We start from the raw sequence: 23,006 nt of genomic DNA, 5'->3' as shown, positions 1-23,006 counted from the left end.
CCTTTTTCATTTGCACAAATTTGCCTGGAATTTTTCTTATTTAGCCTGGCCTCCATTATCAGAGCTGGAAATCAGATTAGCCTATGATTATTCTCTGGCTCGCTTGCCAACATTTCCCCATGCGGCCAACGCCGGTGGCTTGGATTTGTCTTGGCCTTTTGTTAACCTCTGCCCACCAACAATGCACACAACAGCAGCCGCAATATGAAATTATTCAGTGCTGCATGATGGCTCCGCCTGAGCACCCACGCACGATTGGATTTGTTCATGCTGCAAACAGATGTTTTCCACATCGGCCATCGCAAATCATATCTGGTTTTGGATGCATAAGTCTAGATGTCTGTGATGTATATATATATATATATATGACAGTCTGACTTCTTTTTAACCTTGTTCATTTCTCGAAACATGAAGGGAGGGCCAGTGGTGGAAATGAACTAATTACATTTATCTAAGAACTGTACTTGAGTAGAATTTTAAAGGGGAAATCAAAGTCTTTACTAACTTGTATAAATCTGATTGTTTCTCCCAGGATGGCCGTGTCGAGTCTGAGGAATAAGTTGAGCCTGAAAACTACGAGTGTGAAAAAGAAAAACCTCTGACCACACCTGTGTAACTCCCCCTCCTCACCTCTGCGTGAGGCTAGCAGCTCCAGGCTACATTAGTTGCTGCTAACATAACGCACCCCAATCTCTGCCAGAACAGTTGGTGTTTGAGCTGCATTGTGGGTAATGTAGGCTCCAGAAGAATGTGTGGAATACATAAACAATACAGGTACTTGTTACTTGTTCCCTAACACTTCATATCTTGTTCACTTGTACGCACATAAAGAAACTGTACAAAACATTACACTGGATTTGGGAAGAATATATGTTGCAGGACATCTTAAACATAAATTAAAGTTTTACATTTAAAAGATATGATTATCTTATGAAATACAACACACTGTTAAAGATTAAACCAGACTTTTCTGTGGATGATTCCCTACGTAAAGCAGTGCAGAGTTTTGGCTCCTTGTCATGTTTCAGAGTTTTTAGCAGCGACACCAAAGAGACATTTCCCTCTAAACTCCTCACATGGTTTCATTTAAATAACAGTTCAAGGTTCAGGTTCAATTGCTAATAATACTTATTTATATATTGAATACAGTCATTTTTACACTGTTGCATTGGTACTTTTACTGAAGTAAACCTTCAGAGTACTTCTTCCATCACTGGGGAGGATGTAACGGCACATGTCAGCATGACTATCAAACACCGTTGATACTACCAGAAGTACAGAGGAGGAACAGGTGGAATGGTTTCCCATTGCTCAATAATCACTCCAATTAGGCAATTAAAATCTGAGGCAGAATCAAGTTATGGATACCCCACGAATAAGCCCCCCACACTAATCACAAATCAATAAAGACACATTAGACTGTTACGCTCTCATTAACCTACTGCTTTTAAACTGCTCACACAGATTTTTTGTGGCTTTAATTGGCTGTAAAGCAATAACAGGTAATTTGTTGTTAGTTTTAGGTTCATTAGTAAATGCTGCAAGTCATTGATTCCAATCATGAAAGTTAATAATGAGACAAATATAAGCAGGAGTAACAGTAAGCAGCCTCACACTGCACCTGAACAGGTATTTTAATGTGGCTCTTCATTTGACTCTGTGTCTTACAGTCAGGACTCTTGTCCCGTCAGCAGTGCGTCAGTGTGTGATGTGTGTTTCCAGCTTTTCTGTCACTTCCTGACGTTTGTTTACGATTTCTCGTCACAGGTCTGCAGCTCCCTGCAGCAAACTCACCATGGAAACACCCCCCCCCCCCCCCCCCCCCCACCCCCCCGATGTTCGGATGAGACCTTTCAAATGAGGAGATTCATTCTTGACCTCGGGGACATGTGCATGGTAAGTGTGCAAAGACATTATGTTCAGAATATGTACCACTGTCTTTTCTTGTGTATGCCTCCACTTTATGAGTTGTCATGGTAACATGCAATATGTTTAACAATTTTTCTCCAACCTTTTTTTTTTTTTTTTTTTTTTAATCTCTCTATTTTAAAAAACGCATTTGTAGAGCTGAGACTTGGACTTGTCGTCTGTGAGTCCTGACTGTTGACTGACTGACTGACTCAAAAACTAAATCTTCATTTGTTTTGACCCTGTAAAGCAGAAACAGCTGAGTCTGCAGCTTTGTGTTCCTTCAGTGTTCATGCTGCACAAAATGTGCACCAGTAGTAAACAATGTGAATTAATGGAGTAATTCTGATTGAATGAATGATTACGGTTGTTTACTAATCAGTCTGTGTAGCCCTGTCTTCTGCTTTGCTGTCGGCCGCCACAGAAACGTCCGGCTGCAGCTCCACCTCAAACGTTTAAAGTATAAATAGTGAAATATAATCAGTAACAAGTTAAAGCTGTTCCGTTAACGGATTCGTTTTTGTGTCATAACTTAAAAAGACTTTGGACATGGAGTCTACTTGGAGTTCTTCTTCTCAGACGACTTGAGACTTAGAAACAAATAGTCAAACTAATGGCTGCAGAAGAGCAGAACGTCACAGAACAGAGAGCAGATGTTTTGTGGAAACTTTGTTGAATTTATTTTCATTAAGGACATTAACATTAGAATACATCACTTACTTTACATATGATACGACAAGTACAGAGGACAATACAAATGCTATTAAAATGCAAATTAACATTCACATTTCAAACATTTCAAAATGTTTTAAATCTAATTTTGATAAACAACAACAGCTGAGACTTTTAGTGCCTTTGGGAACTTTGATTCGGTTTGTTTTGATATTGTTTTAACTTTAAATCAGTTTGAATCAACTCAGATCTTTGAAACTCAAATGTAAATGCAACACATTCGGGGTTTGTGCAATGATTTCTCATCTCTGATCTGTCTGGACCCCGGAGACTGGAGACGACCATGAGGCCGTCACTCTCCGGCCCCGCCGCTCTCTCAAGCCTCCGTCCTGCCAACTCCAGCCAGGACGGTCTGCAGGACATCGTGTAGCCATGCTGGAGTCACTCAAAGCTGGCTTGGTAGGAGCAGATTGCTGCCTAATTGTGCTTTTCAGAGCCGCTGTGCACCGGGGGTTACAACAGGGCTGCATGCGGTCTGGGGCCACAGCAGTGGACGCAGCACCGAAGGGATCCAACCTTAGCAGGGTCTCATTGATCTGCTGAAGCAAAGGTCACCACAGTTATGCATCTGTAGGCTGAATGACGCCCCACCAGAGCAGCACCGGACGCGTCTTATCGCTCTCTTCAGGCGCTAATCACTTTTCTTTTTTTGGCTTGTGATCATTTCTAGCGTGTGTGAAAAGCAGCCTGCGGATTTCATTTCCAGTTTGGTTCATCCACTTCCCTTTTTCCCATTATGCATCCTGAGACTGGATGATCCATCTCTCCCTCTCTCTCTCTCTCTCTCTCTCTCTCTCTTTCTCCATCTCCTGCGTCCCTGCACCCCCACCCCAGCCCCCTCCAGCACTCCACCAGCCAACCCCTGCTATTTTCACCCCACACACATCCGTCGCTGCACTTATCCAGCCTCAGACGGCTGCTGGCTCGATAGCTAAACGGATTATCCAACAACAGAGCACCTCTCCTTCTCCCTCTCTTCCTCTCCCTCTCTCTCTCCCTCTCTCTGTCTCTCCATGCACTCCTCTAGCCGTGGGTCCTCGGAGGCGGAGGGGTCCTATTGAGCGGGGCCCTGGCTCTCCACTAGCCAGGCTCTTTATTGAGGCGTCTATGGGGCTTTATGCTGCCAGCGCTCGGCCTTGCCCTCGCCATCATCAATCATCCTCGGCTCCAGGGCTGCTATCACTGCCCAGACAGGCGGCCAATCACAGCCTTCCAGGAAGCTCTATAGGAGATGGAGAGAGAAGCAGAGAGGAGAAAAAAAAATAGAGAATCAGTTTGTTTCTGTTGCTGCCAGTCTCAAGTCTGATTTGATTGGCATCTTCTGTACCTTCTGGGTGCATGACAACACTGGCAGATCGGCCTGTGTGGTATTTGATTAGATCATGAACTGAGAGTCTGAGTCATGAAAGCACATATAACCATGTTAAAATAATAATTGCAGAAGGCATTTGGCAGCAATAACAAAGCCTTTTATGACAGATCTATATTAATCTTATAAGTCTGAATTTTAGAAGAGGGGCTCCGTGTACAAATATTAAAGCAAAACTATAAATCCCTAAAGGAATAAAGGAATATTCTGACTGATAAAACCTGATAGGGTCCCTGAAGACTCACTGCTGGGTGCCACAGCCACACTGGAAGTTTCTGTGGGAATAATATGAGTTTATTTAAACAAAAGTCGAACAAAAAAGAGGAGAATTTGTATGTTGAAGCTCACTCTCCTCTTTTCTTTTTCATCAAGCCTCAACAGGAGCCTATGTCGAATTTCTACTTAACTTTTTTAATAACGATTTTCTTTTTCTCTTTTCTTTCTTTTTTCTTTTTTTTTTTTTGCCCCATCTCTCTGCACAGCCCTGAGCTCTCATCCTGCTCCAGGAGAAATAGGCGGAATCTGATTACAGACCTATTTTACAGCAGACGCCGGGGCGCAATAAAGGGAGAGAGAGCACGGAAACGGGACTCGGCCCATCAATTAGATCTCTATTAGCAGCCAATGCAGACCTCACCTCAGGAAACGCCGGGGCCCTGAAATTAAGCAATTCTTCAAGCACGACAAGCCAGTCAACTCTGCTATATCTTTGAGAAAAGAAGAGGAGGAGGAGGAGGAGGAGGGGATGAACTATCCTACAATAAAAAGCATAATAGGGAAAAAAGGAATAAAGCCTAATTGTGGTGATAAAAAAAGAAGCATAAAAGCCTAAAACCAAGGTAAGGTCACTTCTCATGACCAAGTGCAGACTATAAATCCTTATTTTAATCACATACAAATGTATTAATATGCTGTTGGATGTTTCTAAAAGTCGTAACGTGCAATAAGGTCAAAAGGGTCTGAACAGGCTGCAGAGACACAGTGTGACTGACCTGCTAAACCTACCAGCAGAGTCAACATATGAAGCATTATATTAGTATCATAGCAATAAAACAATGATTTTTGCCTTGTTTTTTTTTTTTGTCCTATAACCTCCTTCCGGTGCCATTAATCTCCAACTGTTGACCCGCTGACCTGAGGCGGGACAAAATGTCAATATTGGATAATTAGCGGCGGCATTAAGTTAGAGAGGACACCTTGAGAGGCGTCGGCATGGCCATTAAATCATAATTGCTTTTTCAGGAAATTAAAAGTTTTACTTTGCAATTTGTTCAAATTTCATTCCAGGTCTGTTCCAACCAGAGCTGCTGCGAGACGCCAGTTAATTGGGTTTCAGTCGATGGGATGTGGTATTTCCATGTTAACAGGGGTTTATTGGTGGGAAGACGTGCAGGGCTACTGGACCAGCTTCCAGCAGTCCGGGGCCAAAGACTCCTATATATTTACTATATATTTATGGGTCCTAATCTGGTTTGTTACACCCAGTAACCTGGTAAGAAAGACCAGTATTACTGGGATGATATCTGGCACCAGTAGCTCAACCTCATATCTGTCAGTGGAAGAGGTGCCTTCATGCTCTTGCTGCTACTGTTGATATTTGTTTCCAAAAATAACAAACAAAAAAAAACAAGAAGCAGGAAAAGACAAATTATTCTGTCACATGTTGAAGTAAAAGGAGTCAGGTCAGAATATTCGCGTTCGAGTTTGACATTATTATAAACGTGTGCACTGGAGGTTCTTCCTGCTTTAAGTCTCACACATTTGTCTTGGTTTGGGAAAATGCAGTTGGTTTTACAACCTAAAGTTTCTGGTCGATTCATTTCAGGCATGATCTGACGCAAGAGCTCGAGTCCTCCCTCAACAATCTTCGCCTGTTTCTCAGTCCTGTGGCACGTATTTCTTCTTATTTGCTCAATCAAAGGATGGCCATTTATCATCGAGAAAGACAGCCTCGTATTTTCTACCTTGCCCGCTCGGTTCCAGGACCAAATTCAGCATTTTTATGGAAAACTGCAGTCATTTTGATTGATGAAATCCAAAGATGTCCAAAACAATCCGGGGGATCCCCAACTGTGGCGCACCGGCGGGGTGCTCCAGTGTTGTCATTGTTCCCCGGGAAGAAAGGAGCGCGTCCGGAGAACACCAGGGGAAAAAATCACGATTTTCAGTTCAAAAGGGCCAGAAAAGCAGCATTTCTTTACAGGCAGTGGGAAAGTGGAGGAAAACCTTTTCCACTTGCAGACGACAACAATACTTGCTTGGCTTTTTCCTCTTGATGCATTCAGCTATAAAGGCATGGGCTAATAGAAACAGGCCAGAATAATGAATTGATTATTTTACTGTGAGGGTTGATGTTGTTTGTGTTCTCGCCTGTGCGGCTGAATGGCTGGTGCGACACATCCCCCTGCATTCATCCGATTTGCGCATATAGGCTCATTGTGTGTCATGTAGCCGCGAAAAGTAAAATAACTATTCCTTCAAACCGATTTCAGACCAGCGCCGCTCGTAGCTTTTATTTACCCGCGCTTGTCTTGTTTGCAGTGATTCATAATGTCACAAGAAATGTCACCTGTCTTGGCCTAATTGGCACCTTCTGTTATTAATACCGGGAGTGTGGCTCCCTTTTGCACCCGCGGTAATAAGCCTATATTGCGTACTTAATACAGCGTCACCCAAAGGGGAGATTCAATAAATCTCCCTTTAACGGCGCTTCCCCTCAAAACTCCTTCAGGCGAGTGGAGGCCGTGTCAAGATTGCGATTGTGCGCCAGTGCTTAGGACCAGCTGCTCCCAGGACAGACAAGCCCTTGTCAATTAGGCGGTGACAAGCAGGTCCTCCAACTGCCTGCAGGCGCTCCACCAGCCAGCAGTGTACAGTCCCCGCAATTAGTATCAATTTCTGTCGAGACCTCCTCGGAGCGCGCAGACACAGGCCGGGTAAATGGCCAAACATTGTCCAAATAACACCGAGAGCCACAAATGACAACGTGTAATGGGCCAGTGTTAAACGCAGCGCGCGCCGCGGAGAAAGAAAAACGTTTGAATTTAGGAAGAGCGGAACAAAAAGCCGGGACAACATCAAACACCTCATCACTGTTGTTCAGGGTTACACACGTTACTGCAAGCGCCGTATTTTCCAGTGGAAGACTGATATTATATTGTGACTTTATTTCATATTTAGTTGAAATATAATCTGGAGCCACACACACCTCATGTTTATCCTGTTGATGCTGTTTGTAAATGTTGGTGAAACATCGATGAATTTAATGAATTTCTCACTTTAATAAGCCATGAAGTCTTCAGTTCTAATAGATAATATATGTAATGGGGACAAATCAGTGATAGACGGTTTCAGTTGTAATCGTGAATAAGAGGCTGATAATGGATGGATGACAGATCAAAATCCAATTATTAACCTCTTATTAACCCTTAATAACTGCAGACATGGTGAGTAAAACCTCTCATTCATGACTTACTGACATTTATAACTCAAGTATTGGGCTTATGAGAAAGTAAAAGAAACATGGTACCACTTTCTAATAAAGCACTCTTAATAAAAGGCATATAGGTTGCAACTAATGTCTTTATTAATGATTAATAATGATTTATAGATCAGTTATAAGCCATTAATTAAGAACAAATCTGTGCTTGTCAGTTTGTTTCTCCATTCTATTTGGTAATAATGTATTTATAGATGTTCATTCTTAAATAAATGATTAAAACACACCAGTTAAAGCCTGTACAAAGAGTTGCTTATTATAAACGTGGTAAGAAGTTTTGATTTACAGTAACAGCAGCTCGGAGGAGTTGGAACTAAACGCGTCTCGGTGCTCAGACCAAAGCACCATTTTTCGGTCCTATGAGAGAGTAAATAAATGTCAGGCCAGCACTGTCACAACACTGACAACCCATAGAAGGATTGTTCACCAAGCCCCCTTTTGTAAATGGTGTCACCGCAAGCAGCTGGTGGTGGCATTCCCGGGCCTCGGACGCTGCCCTTTGGCCCCTGGGGGGTTGGACTCCGGACAGGGCGGTCCAGCCGTCTCCACAGCGCCGTGATAGCTCGGGTCAGCGGGGCCAAGTTTCCAGCAGGAGAAGCTGGGGCAAAGTCGGCGAACAAAAACCCCGGAGCTCACCAGGCCAGTGGGATCATTAGTATGAGCGTTTGTTTAACTAATTAGCAAGCTGGGCAGCCAGAGGGAGGCTTGTATAGGCGACATGGACGTCATATATGGCAAAGGTATATGGGCATCCGTCATTCTGCGTCAACAGAGGATGAATGCAGTGCGGCTGAAGCGCGGGAATCGAGTGCAGATCGTATAGTGACCATGTGAAAGCCTCAGCTCGTTGGGGACATTAAGGAACACCTCATAATTCATCACAGTGGCCGAATCATGACGCTCTGGCTGCCCGACATCCCTCTGCTTCCCTCCCAACAAACGGAGGAGTCTGCAGCGGCTGAGTGAACTGACTTCATGGCTCTGTGAACAATACGTCGTTATTTTCGGGGGGAAGATGGTTCCGCAGGGTTCAAAGTACAGGATGGGGACAGGGCAGCTCACTGAAGTTCAAGAACAGTGCAAACAGCACATGCCAACAAAAGGAGCCACAGAGCATTCAGCTGTGGTGGCGCAGGAGAAGCTGGGTGGGGGGGTGGCTGTGGGTCCCGCGTTAAATATGGGAAAGTTTGGGGAACGAGGTCGACGGGTCAAGAAAAGTCAACAAGAGAGCAGTCTTGATGACAGAAGGAATTTAATATCAAAAATACATAAATCTTCAAGTGAGGGCAGCCGCATAATGGGCACAAAGGAGGCGAGTGTTAGAGTCAACACTGATTTGTTGTTGGTGATTAAATGGATCAGGCCAAGTTGTTAACATTTAACACAAAACGTTGGCACTAGAATAGAGGCTGGGGCAGAATGGAAAGGGGGTTTCCTGGATGGAGCCATGACATGCAGAGAGACAGCTCGGGTGTCGGGACAGATCAGCCGCCACACCGGGGACATTCGATCGGTTCGCGGCAGCAGGAACGTTTAAGAATTATAATTATATTAGGTCGTGTTTAAGTTGGATTTGTGTGGCTGAAAATAGTCCATCTGTTGATCATTTGATTTGCTGCTGCGTGTGGCTGACTTTGGCTTTGAGTCTTCCCTGCAAGAGATTTGGGGGGGGGGGGGGGCTCTTGTTGCGCATTTACGCACCAATTTTACGCATTTTGTGAATCTTTAGTGGTGCACACTGACGGGTAAACCAACTCCAGCTTGTTGAATCACAGTGTCACTGCATGGACATCTTTCTTCTGGTACAATGTAGAGATTAATCTTCCCATCCTGTAGGACATAGGCCTACATCTGTCCCCACATCCCACACTGGCCGCAGCGCTGAGAACTCTGTCTGACCTTCGCCCTCGCCCCTGCGAAGCCCTGCAAGTTCCCCGGCAGTCGCAAACAACTCTGAATTCCATAATTCTTCACGAAAAGGCACTATTAGGGAAAAATCCTTCCTTTTTGACAATTTAATAGTGCAAACTAATCATCTGGTTGACACGGGCCATTCATCTCCGTACAGGCAGACAAAGACAAGGCCTTTTCCATAGGTTCGTCTGGATCCTGCAGTCAGACCAGCCTCTATTTTGAGATCAAGTGCACAATAAAAGCATTGTGACTGCCTAATGGCTATGTTTGTGAAGCCACCCAAAACCCAGTGTATTAAATGCATTTTTTGCAAAGAATGAAAAATAGGCCAGCGTGGACAGACTGCCGCAGAGCTGCGAATAAACCGGTCTCCGTGAGAAGCAGAACGGCACCAAACTTTGTTCGGATACTTAAAGCAATCAAAACACGAAACAAAAGAAAAAGATCGGGGACAAAAACTGGTCGCCACAAAATTGCTTAAACCCCCCAAGTTATGAATTCGTTTCTGAATCAATTTAGCGGCGCAGGCATTTTCCAAACATCCTCTTGCGGGAGTAACAAGACAGGGAAATTGATCCGGTGAGACCTCACCTCTCGGTGCGCCTCAATAAAAGAGACATCAGCCTCTCTCGACGACTGTATAATTTTTAATATATATGCAATAAATGTTCAATTTGTTTCCAGAAATGACGGGAAATAATAACGTCAAATTTTAAAGCCATCCATTACAGCCAAACAATGCTCGTGCATACTTACTCTAACGCAGAGTGCTTTGATTAATTCACATTTTGATTGTGTTTGATAAAGCAATAACGTTACAGCGCCTGATTTTGGAGCAGTTGCACCATTTTCCATCCCGGAGAACAAATATGATGCTGGCTGTGTTTTGATATGTAGCTACTTTATATTTTAAAATTACATCTACATTTAATGTGTTAAGCCCATTTTTAGAGGTTCTTCTCTTTGTTGTCCAGGTGGGATCTGCCCCCCCCCCCCCCCCCCCCCCCCCCCACACACACACACACACAAATTATCCAAATTATGAGTGACATCTAACCATAGATGTCACTATGTGTCTTTAGCAGTAGTGATTTAAAACTCTAAATCCTCAGGTGCAAAAACTCATAATGACATATTCATCAATTTCTTGAAGAGGTTAAATTAGTTAATTACATACAACCTTTAATAGTAATTAGAGGTTGATGTCCACATACTACTCATAAAAACATCTCATGCTGTTTCCAGCTTTCTTCCACAGTCCTCAGATCCAGCCATATAACATCACAAATCTACCCTCCTGAAGAAGCACAATAGTCGACCCTAATATGATATAAAATACATTTAAAAGTGATAATTAATGATATATTTTTAAAGATCCATTGAGTAAAAGGTCACAGTCAGTTCAGGTTTTAGTGCCACATTAAAAATCGTCAGGAATATGACTGTGTTTTCAGTCTGGTCGCAGCTCATACGAAGGTATGTTGAGATGGAAGCAGAGCAGGTAGCAGGAGGCCGGGGGTCTCGGATCACTGTAGACTTTGACACAAAGTGCATTAAGTCGGCTGATCTCTCTCAAACCATTTGATTAATTCACTCCCATTCAAACCCAAGCGAGCAAGGAGTGGAGGGACGTGACCAATGACATAATAGGCTCTGTCAAACCGCCTTGCAAAACGCCCAGACCATTTGTGGTGACAATCCTGATGCCATCAGTTCCATTATAGGCCCCCATTCAACCCAGAAACAAACATAGCTTTACTCCAAAAAGGGAAAAGTCAGCTTTCTGGTGGATCCCCTTTGCTTTCTATGTCAATAGCTTTTGGCTCAGGGCTGGATGTGGGCATCAGATTCCCTCCAGCCTCTGTAGCAGTGACTGAACACAAAATGTAGTGCAAACATTAAATAAACAAGTGTTGGATACAGACAGACACTGAGACCAAAGAGGAACATTACAGTGATTAGATGCTTCAGAATATTATGCTGCTTTTGAACTGGGAGCATTAAAGATTTTCAAAATAAATCTCGCTGCTCTTCTCTGAAAATGCATTAAAAATAACGATATAACACAATACACTCTTCTGCTGTTAAGAGATGATAATTGTATTATGATTTAACTCTTTACGTTCCAGCGCATGCAGGGAAACTCATTTCCTCTTTCCTGAAATCACTTTAGTGATAATTACGTCAATCAAAACAAAGAAGAGGGTTTATATATAAAGCTGTTTCTGAGTCTATAAATATATAAACAGTAGCACTCAGTGATGAAGAAGTGGAGCAAATGTAGCAGCAGAGACTTTGCTGTAAAATGGATGACTTGCCTGCAAGGACAAGGCTCATGAGGAGAGCTGAGAGGCCAAGAGTCCAGCCCGCCTGAATCTGGGCTCCTCAGCCGTATAACAACCACGTTAGAGAGTCAGACTGTCGACCACCTCTGCAAGAAAACATTAACAATCTGCCCCAAATATACGTTTCCCTCTAATCCGAGTAGAATCCTTTGTGTCAATCTCCCTCAAGATGGTCAAATACTCAGAGTCTGCATGTTGAATATCGTTATAAGGTGTTTTACATGTTTACATGTTACAGGGATTATAATCGTACAAGAGGAGCAAGTGAGTCTCCGAAAACATTTTTGGAAAATGTTGCACGGTCAAGATTAAGATAAGCTTTATTTAGAAAATGTATCCTGGCTTCAAAGTTACTGCAGCACAAAAACCCTCATCCATACAGCACTTACATTACATTACATCCAACACATCAACGCTCTCATGCCTCAGTGCAGTAATAAGGAATCTGATAAAAAAACATGTTTCATTAATACATTTATTTTACCAGCAACATCCTATTTTTTTTTCTCTTTCCTGCAAAAATTGATGGCAGATATCAACCTATAATAATAGTAATAATAATAAATAAATAAATCAGTTGTAATCTGCCAAAAAAACAAAAGAAACAACAAACAAAGGACATGAGACTGTTGCTTTCAACATGTCACTGAAGTAAACAACCAGTTTAACTAATGAGCTGCTGCAGTTGGTGCAGAATGCTAATCAGAGCCTTCACCTCCATTCTGTGAAAATAATATAGGCCTATATATTATTTAATAATAGATATTATATATTATTTTTAAGAGGAATCTAAGTGACTTTGAAATATTTTGCAAATCATAAAAAGGTAAAAGCATTAATGTAAAAGTTGCTTCTGCTGAGCTGAAGAACATTCACACAAAGTCCAGCTTTTAAATATTTTCTAAGTCGCACATTGTCAGAAACGAGCAGCATTGATCTAAAATTTTTATTTTGCCTTTTTTTTTTAATATTTCAATCCCTCAGAGAAATAAATGAAATAGGTAAATGGTGAAAGTGTGTGAAGACCTTTCTTTTATCCGCTATAAATCCTTCACATCGCAGCCCATCATGAAATAATCTGAGCGGGTTTGTGGCTCATGTGAAACGCCTTCTTACAATCGGACAACAAAGAGATAAAAGGCAGAAAAGGTCTGTTGATAACTCGCTTTATTGTTTCTTTAACCAGTTTGATGGAAATCCACCGTGTCCTTCTTTTCCACACTATCAACCCGACTCTTTCTTCCCGTCGTCTTCCTCGCTTGTCCCGATTTTCATCCCCTTCCACACCCTGTTTGTTTTGGCCGAATAGAGCCAGACACTTGGATACACAGCCATTACAGGCGCTTTCACTCCACTATACACCGCGGTTTATTTCTTTTCTCTCACTCACTCCTCTTTCTCTTTTCAAAACTGTTGACGCAGAAGCTTTAAAGGGAAAAGATTAAAGGCGGAATAAAGTGCTCAGGATGAAAACCTTTTTGTTTACACTGATGTCAGAATGAAAGAAAGCGAAGAGGGAAAAATATAAGGCCTTATTATTGTAGGTATACTGGTGATAATAGCAGCGCTGATAACAGATACCCTCAATATGATAATAATGATAATAATAATAATAATAATAATAATAATAATAATAATAATGACTACATTATTATCGAGTTTACAGAAATGTCCAACATAAACTGCAGAAGCCCACATTGCTCATGCAGCATCATGTAACTTTGATTTCATTTCATTCTTTTTGAAAGTATTATTATAAAATAACCTGTTCATATGCTGTTCATTTTCTTTTCGATTGAGCTGTTTGGGGTTTTTAAGTAGATAGCAATGTCACATCCTTTAAGCTGTAATAACCTGTTTTTGTTGTAGGACTTTAGTGATGCACAGAGGAGGAGAAAATCTCATAAATTCTCCGTTTGTCATGAAAACAAAAATGAAAACGAAGGGATTTATCTCAAGTGCTTTATTCTTTAAATAAATCGCTCGACTCTGGCATCAATAGATATTCATATATAGGCTATACGGTAAAAATGCTTTTTGTTAAATCGTTTCATTTGCAAACGGCTACAAGTGGCTCAGGATTTAAAAAGAGAAATGTTATTTCAGTATGAGTCTGAGCTGATGCTCCTGTAATGTCCCTTCAGTGAAGCGCTCTGCGGCTCTGGTACTCCTCAGTACCACCGTGGCTCTTTTTCAACATCCCTCTCATATTCCTGCAAAAGCCTCTATATCTATAATTCAGTGGTGCAGGGGATTTTTCTCTCTCTGAAAACGCATCAGAGCATCACTCCGTTCCTCCTCAGGAGCCCGGCCAAATTAAAAGTCGAGCAGAAAATGTTGTCTCATTTAAATTCTCACCTTGATCTCTCTGGTGGCTGGTAATGGTCCGAGAGGAGCTGACGCTTAAAAAATCATCAAGGTCTATTCTGACTGTTCGCTACGGTTTGGAAAGTTCTGTCAAGCCCAACAAATGAGACTCCACGGTAAAGAAAAACAAAGCAACAACAGAAAATAGTGACATTGTTTTTGCATCAGGCAGAATCATCAATTAAACATAGAAAATGCATGCGAGGCAGGGCGCTGCAGCCTTACTTACTCTGTGCTGTGCTGAGTCTCCGCAGTTTAATTACAAGCCCTAATTTCCCATCGCAGATAGTGTCAAAAAATCTGCGACTATTTCTCAGAGATTCCCTTTAACAAGTGGAAACTTAGTGTCCTCCTGCACCATTTTATACATGATGAGCCGTCAGTAATGGGATTATTAAACAAAAACGTTTCAGGCGCTGGCGTTAACCTTTTTTAATGCCTAATTAGGTTTTGCAAAGAAATAATTAGATTCTACAGTGCTTACACTGCCTATATTTTCAAATGGCATCTGCAGCAAACACATCATCCTGCGACACTGGTGCCAATAATCTGCGGATATATTCGCTACAGTAGCAGTCAGATGTAAGATTTTAAAACATGTTGGGACTAAATAAGGTGCACTTAAAGGTAAAATAATTATCCAACACAGGCTATAGGCCAACCTGCAGCGACATGATCGTCTGGTCGACTGCGCCCTCTTGTGGTAGCTTCCCAAATAGCATTTAAATTTAATAAAGCAGAGGATCATCTGGATGAAAGTACGAGCAAAGATGCAAATACTGGACAAATCTGCGATTCAAATCAAACGCTGTAAATATCAGAATCCTGATATTCTTCAGCTGTGAAAAACTTCAAGAAAACTTTATGAAATGAAGTCAGAGAGTCGGTTTCTGCTCCTCAGATGTGGGCGTTGTCCACGGCGCAGCCGCACTCTGCAGCTGTGCGTCTCTAGATGTAATGCTCAAAATACACTGAGCACAGTCACCGGTGTAGCTCTGTGAATCTCAACACTACCAACGACTGTAGTACAGTCTAATAGAGACCTTTGATTATTAACAATTTTATAACAAACACTGTTGTCGGTCTCATATTCTGCAAATAAGCAACAGAATGTAACACACCTTTGCCCTCTGTTCACTACTTTAATCATTGTTGTAATTAACATTTGTTTCATGGGTGAAATTTCAACATGCAAACCTCCTCTTTTTCCTCTTCTGCTACACCATAGTTCCAAGAAATAAAGGATTATATGGGCAGAAGGTTGACAAAACAAAAAGACATCCAGTGATAAAATACTGTATCAGGAGAAACATATGAATACATGCATTAAACAAAAGCCTGATATCAGCAGATAAGAATAACTTAAAGTGAGACTAAACCTGACTATCTGTGAAATTCTAATAGCAAACTGTTGTACATGTTCAAACTAAGCTTGGAAATCCTGGTCTTAAACACTCCTCCTTACAAAGGGAACGAGTCACAAGAGACATTCAAGTGTTTCATTTGAAGGCTTCAGAACATTCTCAGATGTTCTGATAGCCACTTGTTATTGTTTTATTCGGAAATAATTTGGTCTATAAATTGGTCACAAAGACATACAGCTAAAACAATGTCTACAAAACTAAACACCGATAAGCAAACATGCTGTAAATGTTTACAATGAAGCAGCTAGATTCACATATGGCTGATATGCTGATATACAGTGTCTATATACAGGTCACACTGTAAACTGTATACACAGTATTATTAATAGTACAACGGTATGCAAAAAGTGCTGGAATAAATAGAGCACAAGTAAGAAGTTACTATTTATACAGTAGCCTACATACTGTGGCTTTTTCTGTACAGTGCATGCAATACATTTAGTTTTAGGTAATTTACAAAAAAAATTAATCATTAAAATTTAATCACACAATTTTTTTATTTTGGAAAACATTGAGCAGGCCTTGAGTTTCATTCTTTTGTCCACTAGAGGGAAGTGTTGCCCGTGAGCCTGTGAGATCTAAAATCTCGCGAGAGGTACTTCTCTTCTCGCTTTAGAAGGTCAGCTGACCTACAGCCTGTCAGTTGCCCAGCACGCAAAGGACCAATTCGCCGCTGTAAGCTTGGTAAGCTATCCGTTTTATTACTCGTAGATATGTTCATATTACGTACTGTCAACCGGGAGTATCAAGTCCGTACGGGCCTCTTTAAACAGCCGAAACAGCTAACGTAAAATAGAATTAATGACATGGCGAGAGACTAGGTAGCTAACGTTAGCTCGCATGCTAGTAACGATGGTAACAGAATATTCTAGACCCACCTGCTACTAACGTTAGCTGCTAACGTTAGCATCCATATGATATATAAAAAAAATAGAGAGGAGCTCACTGGTTATTTACATACCTAAGTCTCGACTGATCCTCTTCGATCACTAGTAAGGCGTTAGGTTTTTCCATTGAAATTTAAAGTAATGTAACGTTAATCATTAATTTACCCAAAACAGCGAAGGCTAGGTGAGCTAATGTACCTACATCTTCCTCCTAAAACCGAGCAAATGCAGAGAAACTGCAAGTGTCTAAAACCAGTGAATTAACTGTCCCTGAAAAAGGCATTAAAGGCATTAAAAAGTCATACATGTGAGTGGCAGAAATATTAAATATATTCTCCCTGCAAGAGTAATGTTAACTTTAAGTGTTGACTGTCTGTAGGGAAATGTTACATCCTTAAAAACTGAAAGTGGGGTTATTGTAACAGTGGACTTAGTTGCAGGAGGCTGTACAATCCGGTCAGCACCATCAGTAACTCCCACTACTGCAAGCTATTGGAGGCTATCTTGCTCCTACTGGTTCTCCATCAGACTTTCATTCATACTTTGACCAGTATGAGCATGAAACAGGAACTAAATTGAAGTTTATGTGATCTTAAAAAGAAAGAAAACCTGAAATGATGGCTGTAGTTAATATACCATTAGGTCAGTGACTGTGTTGCTCTTCCTATGCAGTTTCATCAAGATTCAGAAATTTACTCTTAAAAGCTACTCAGTACTACTCAGTAGTATCAATAGATACATTGAGGATTTTGGAATTTTGTTATACTACTACTGCATTAGGAAATTCAAAATTCACTTCATTGTAAATCTTTACATTATTCTCTAAGTCTTAATTCATAGCAGAAGTTACTTCAAGAAAAAGCTCAACAGATATGGATGTGTACCTCACCTCTGTTAAAAACTCAGCAAAGAGAAAAGCTATGAATATTTTTCTTAATATGTATTCAGATTGTGATGTAGTGAGAAGTAACTATAAATTAGTTTCATTCTTGACTGCATCAAATCACATTTCTGGCCTTTTTTTTCTTCTCTCTTTTCATTTTTAGTTATTTATGTAGTTGTTGAAAGTTGTTTTATCAGGACTTTGTAACACCTATTTCCTGTTGTTATGCTGTTGTAATGACAAGACAAAGACAAAAAGAAAAAAAAATCTTTAAGCAAACTAGTGATCATAAGCATAAATTGATTTGAAAAAAAAAATTCAAAGTCAGAATCCCCTAAAAACTAACTAAGAACAGAGACTAGTGGAAGGTTTGTGATAATATAAGCTAACAAGTATTTAGCCCTGACTGCTGTTGATATGACTAGTCATTATTGCTTCATAATGTGACTGTTCTTTTCTACAGAAAGATCTACACTCCCAAAGATGGCTGACACAAACCAACAAAGCCCTCCTCCCCAGCTGGGGCCCATGGTAAGTTGCCTGCTTGACAATTATTTGCAGCTATTTCTCACCTTTTTAAGGTGCAATCTAGTGATTCAACTTTAAAGATTCTCGTCACAAGGAGTACTACTCATCCTAGAAAAACATTTGTATAATGACTTCTTTGGAGGGTGATTTCTGAAGCCCGATTAAGCAGTTGCTTGAGACTTTTTAACAGAAAGCCAGCATTACAAACCAGGGACTGAGGTTATTTACGTAACAGGGAAAGCCTAACAAAACACACTATTAAGTTGCATAATGGAAACTGTTAGATCCAGTGTTTTGGGAGCTTTACCCATAGCGAGGAATAAAAGTCAGGGTATTTTGGCCTCAGCTTCGTTGATTTTGTCTATGCTGCTTTTATTCTGCCTCTTGCATTGTCATTGGAGTCTCTAATTGCAAACACTCTTGGAAAACATTTACTCCTGCTGTGCCTGCAGTGCTAACTCTTATGTTCGCTCACAGTACATATGACACAGTTACCCAATCTTGGTATTCAGAGTTCAATTAACAATGTTTCATCACAAATTTAGTTTTTTAACGGTGGGGTAAATGTTAGCGGTGCAGTACTGGATTGCTTTATAATGTGCAGGTGATTCTTGTTGTTGTGTCCACCACATGCAAACATACAGGTTTATTTTATCTGAAAGAAAAACTGTTTTGTTTTTGCAAGTCAGCACTTACACAGCAGCAGATCAGCTGATAATGAAGCTGATGTATTGATTTGATTCTTTGAATTTGAGATAATGGTACATTTGCAACCTTTCTTCGTTCCTCAAACTGTGCATTCAAACTTGTCAGTTTATGTAGAACAGCTGTATTTCGGCCATGTCAGCTGAAGCAGAAGGTTCTTTGATGAGTTACAGCTGCATCTTATGACCTGACTTCTGATGAACGGGTAGTAAAAGTAACTGCTAGATTGAATTAAGTTGTTTTTTAATTTAGCTGGTTTATGCTAACCCTTGAGAGAACCATCAGTGAATCAATTTTCAGTATACATGAGACTCACTCTGTCAGTTCAAATGCTAAAACAGCGAATAGAAATCACCCAGCTCTTTCGCTGGATCTCAAGCTGTTACACATGTTATATCATATGATATGATGTTGATGATGTTATATCAAGTGATATGATACCTGGAGCAGCACTTTCTACTGTTATATTGCCGGATGACATAAGCTTATTTTTTTCTTTCTTCCACAGCAATTTTTAATGAGCAACAAGCTGGAAACTGCAATGTGGCTGTCACGGCTCTTCACCGTCTACTGCTCCGTAATGTTTATTCTACCAATTTTGGGGTGAGTGCACTCATCGGCTCTTTGTTAATGTACTGACATCATAAAAAGACCGACATCTGACAGAAATGCACTTCTTTCAACTGATTCTCCTTTCTTTCAGCCTGTGTGGATATCCTAATATTTGTCATTGCTCATGTTTTTCAGACCTTATGCAGCAGCAAACTTCTATCAGAGAGCCTTGTTAGCGAACGCCCTCACCAGTGCTCTTCGCTTGCATCAAAGGCTTCCACGCTTCCAGCTGAGCAGAGCTTTCCTGGCCCAGGCTCTTCAAGAGGACAGCTGCCATTACCTGCTCTACTCACTCATCCTGGTCAACTCCTACCCCATCACAAGTATCCTTTCACCTTGAAATACAATGCTGTTTACAGTATCTCTCTATAACTGGTTAAAATCATGATGTCATACATAGATACTGAATACAGGACAGTTTATGTTGAGGTTTCCATTTAGTTATTGCTATTGTTGTAGTTAATGAAAGTTTCTTGTCTTCTTTAATTGTTAGTGATTTACTTTAAAGATTCGAGCATTTGTTCTTTCTAGTCTAATTCTAATTTTTACTTAAATTTATATTTAGTTTGTTGTGAAATTTTTTCCCCTAGACAGTCTGTGTAAGGTTTCTCTTCCGTCCTCTCGAATAATCTCGTTACTGATTTGCTGTGTATAAATGTGTTTTTTCCGATTATCCACATAACCTGATTTCTCTGAGTAACCTGTTTAGTGAAGGGCACGTGAACGCACTGATTTTGATAACATGGTTGCACTCTACACATTGAGTGGTTCCTCTTTCAGGAGGATTCACCATATAGTAAATGCTTCAGTATCAACATGATTCTAACCATTAAAACATATTATCATGCACTAGTAATCAAATCAAACTACGGTGGGAGGTTTGTTCTGTCGTTTTATGTTGATCTTTAACACTTGTATCCAGTGAGCATCTTCCCAGTCTTCCTCTTCTCCTTGCTTCATGCAACGACCTACACAAAGAAAGTCCTTGACGTGAGTATGAGGCAACAATCACCTGCTGTGACTTTTAATGTTATTTATTAAAATGTCTGACAGAAAGCCATTTGCTGAATATTATTTAACACCAAGGTGGGACATTACCACCAGCCAAATGGTGTTTTAATTATCTACTCCATCAACCAGCCATTACTCAGGGACCAAAACTCAACCAAAAAAATCTAATAAAAGCTGATGATTGATAATGTGATTTTACATTTACTTTGTATCATTATTTCATGTAAACTCTGCGCCTCACTGAAAACTCACCTCACAACAGTTTTGTTGTCAGCTTTTGACTTTCTATCATCTCTCTTTGCAGTCCGTGGGCCCCAGCAGCCTGATGTTCATCAGAAACCTCCTGGACAAACTAACATCCAATCAGCAGAACATCCTGAAGTTCATCGCCTGCAATGAGATCTTCTTGATGCCAGCCACTGTTTTCATGCTCTTCAGGTATTTGCTCACAACTGAAGTGAGAAGTTGTTTATTGTCAGGAAACATTGCAGATCCTTTAAGTACTCATACACTCACTGAGCACTTTAATATGAAAACCGTACATCCATAAGATGTTGGAGACTTTCCTTAGAGACTCTGCCTCATGTTGAAATGACTGCATCACATAATTCCTGCTGATTTGTCTTTCTGTCAACAGAAGGGAACTGTTATTGCAGTTTAGAGTAATGAAATAATGTAATAAAAAATGCCTAACAAATAAAGTTTAATATTTTTGTTATTTTATATTATTGAAATATTGAACAATCCACAATTGTGTAATGTCAGTTTAGTTTTATTCATGTCTCTCAAATCTTGTTAACAGTGGCCAGGGAAGTTTGCTGCTGCCTTTCATTTACTACCGATTCCTCACTCTCCGCTACACATCCAGAAGAAACCCATACTGCCGGTAAGATGTTATCACAATATATCATAATGTAAATGATTCTATACGTACAAGACAATCATTATTTCATAATGATTGCCAAGCAGTTTGAAGAACATAAAACTTTTTTAATGATTCAGTACTTTTTTTCCCACTGCTCCTAACCTGAAACATTCATCACTTGACACAAAAAAGTTTTAAACTGTTTTATAGCAAATCAAAAATAAATTAAAACACCAAAAGGAAAGTACTGTTTAAAGCCATGGAAATCTTTTCTTTGCACACCGAACTGATATGATCAACCAACATCAGCTCATCTCAGACACAGTATAGCAGTATTAGCGAGTATTGGCCAAAAAGTTACCAGGAAATTTTCATTATGCCAGACATAAGTTTGAGGTAAGTCAGACACTGTGTCACCAGTACATGAGAGTTCACTGTTCATTTTTATTGATATATAATTGATGATATGTTATTTTAAAACAAATCTAATTGAAATTGTTCTTGGCTTTGTAATTTCATTAGAAATGAAATGTACAAGTTGTCTTAATGGCAAACTGATTATTAAACACATCTTCTTTCCACCTCAGCACCTTGTTCACAGAGCTGCGAATTCTTCTGGAGCACTTCATCATGAAACCTGCCTGTCCCGCCTTCTTCAGGAGAATGTGCCTCAGCAGTATCGCCTTCATCAGCCGCCTCGCCCCCACGGGCGTCTGATTACACAATGTAAAAGTTTTGTTTTCTTTTTGTTTTTTCCACCATTTAGGATGTGACTTAAACTTTGATGGGGACAGACAATGCCATCAACAGAAGGAACTGTTTTCTGAATGTCAGCTTTACAGCCTGTGCTCCAACTTCTCTGTATATTTGAGTACAGTTGAAGAGCAGCCAGTAATGCACTGAAGTCTCATGGTGATATTTCTTTTCCCATCTTCCTAATGTGACCTCATTCACGCAGTGGACACCCCTCACTTTGTTACGTTCACTGAAAGGAGCACAGTAAACATCATCTGTGTTCGGCTGTTATCGGCTGTTGTACTTTCCTTTTATGTCCTTATTTATTCATGAAAATTGCTTATTCTGTGATGAAACATTAACATTCTGAGATTAGTAACTTAAATGAAAATGTTCTTATACATTATTAAAATTGTTCTTTTTTAAAAAATAATCATGTTGTACTTGAATGGATGGAGAATGCGGTTTGTTTGCAGTTTCTACCTAGTCTAATTTCTTTTTTATGTACAAAGCATCTGATGTTCTAATTTGTCTGAATGCCTGACTTTAAATGTATTCTATCATTGCCATCATTTAACAACATGCAGAATCTACGTAGGTATGATGTCAAAATGGGTGTTGAATTGAGAAACAAGATATCTGCTGTATTTTATAGAATATTTTAAGGCACCAGCCATTTTTCAGTTTGAATGAATTGCACAATGCATGTCATCCTTATGAATGCATTCTGACCTTGTTTCTCAGTTTGAAAACTGTTTTGAATTTACTTCATTTATTTGTTGCTTGTGTAGATTTCTCGCTCTTTGCATGCTATGATTTTTGTTTTTCTGCCATGTTAAATGTGTTTATTTGCCTACAAACAAACCACATTTTTATGACAAGAATAAAATGATCTCTTAATTAAACCAATAAAATATTAAAGTATAGTAATGTTGGTTTGTGCTTATTATTATGATTACTATAGTTGATCATGGCCTAATTATGAACTAATTTTAAAGAGATGAACCAGAGTATCTTGCTACTCGTAGATATACAGTATAACTATTGCTCTGTCTACAACCATTACCTCTTTTCAACACAATATTTTCATTCTTAAACTTGAAAATGGTAGTTTTCAAAAACCGGTGTTGGAAAGTAACCAAGTACATAAGTAATGTACTTCAGTTTGGAGGTACTTGTAATTTACTTAAATACTTCCATTTTATGCTTTTTTAAAAAAAAA

The 23,006-nt window shown here is 40.1% G+C and overlaps 1 protein-coding gene across 1 annotated transcript; it reads left to right on the top strand.

The window, feature by feature from the left end:
- Positions 1–16,178: 16,178 nt before the first annotated feature.
- Positions 16,179–22,710, top strand: tmem33 (transmembrane protein 33). Its single transcript, XM_056383776.1, has 8 exons — positions 16,179–16,242; positions 17,792–17,859; positions 19,070–19,164; positions 19,309–19,496; positions 20,096–20,163; positions 20,489–20,622; positions 20,987–21,070; positions 21,637–22,710. The coding sequence occupies exons 2-8, from the start codon at positions 17,812–17,814 to the stop codon at positions 21,764–21,766; spliced, it is 747 nt and encodes a 248-aa protein (XP_056239751.1). The 5' UTR covers positions 16,179–16,242; positions 17,792–17,811; the 3' UTR covers positions 21,767–22,710.
- The last annotated feature ends 296 nt before the right edge of the window (positions 22,711–23,006 follow it).

Source organism: Seriola aureovittata, chromosome 8 (assembly GCF_021018895.1).
Source record: "Seriola aureovittata isolate HTS-2021-v1 ecotype China chromosome 8, ASM2101889v1, whole genome shotgun sequence".
NCBI classification, from domain to species: domain Eukaryota; kingdom Metazoa; phylum Chordata; class Actinopteri; order Carangiformes; family Carangidae; genus Seriola; species Seriola aureovittata.
This window is presented reverse-complemented; position numbering and strand designations above follow the sequence as displayed.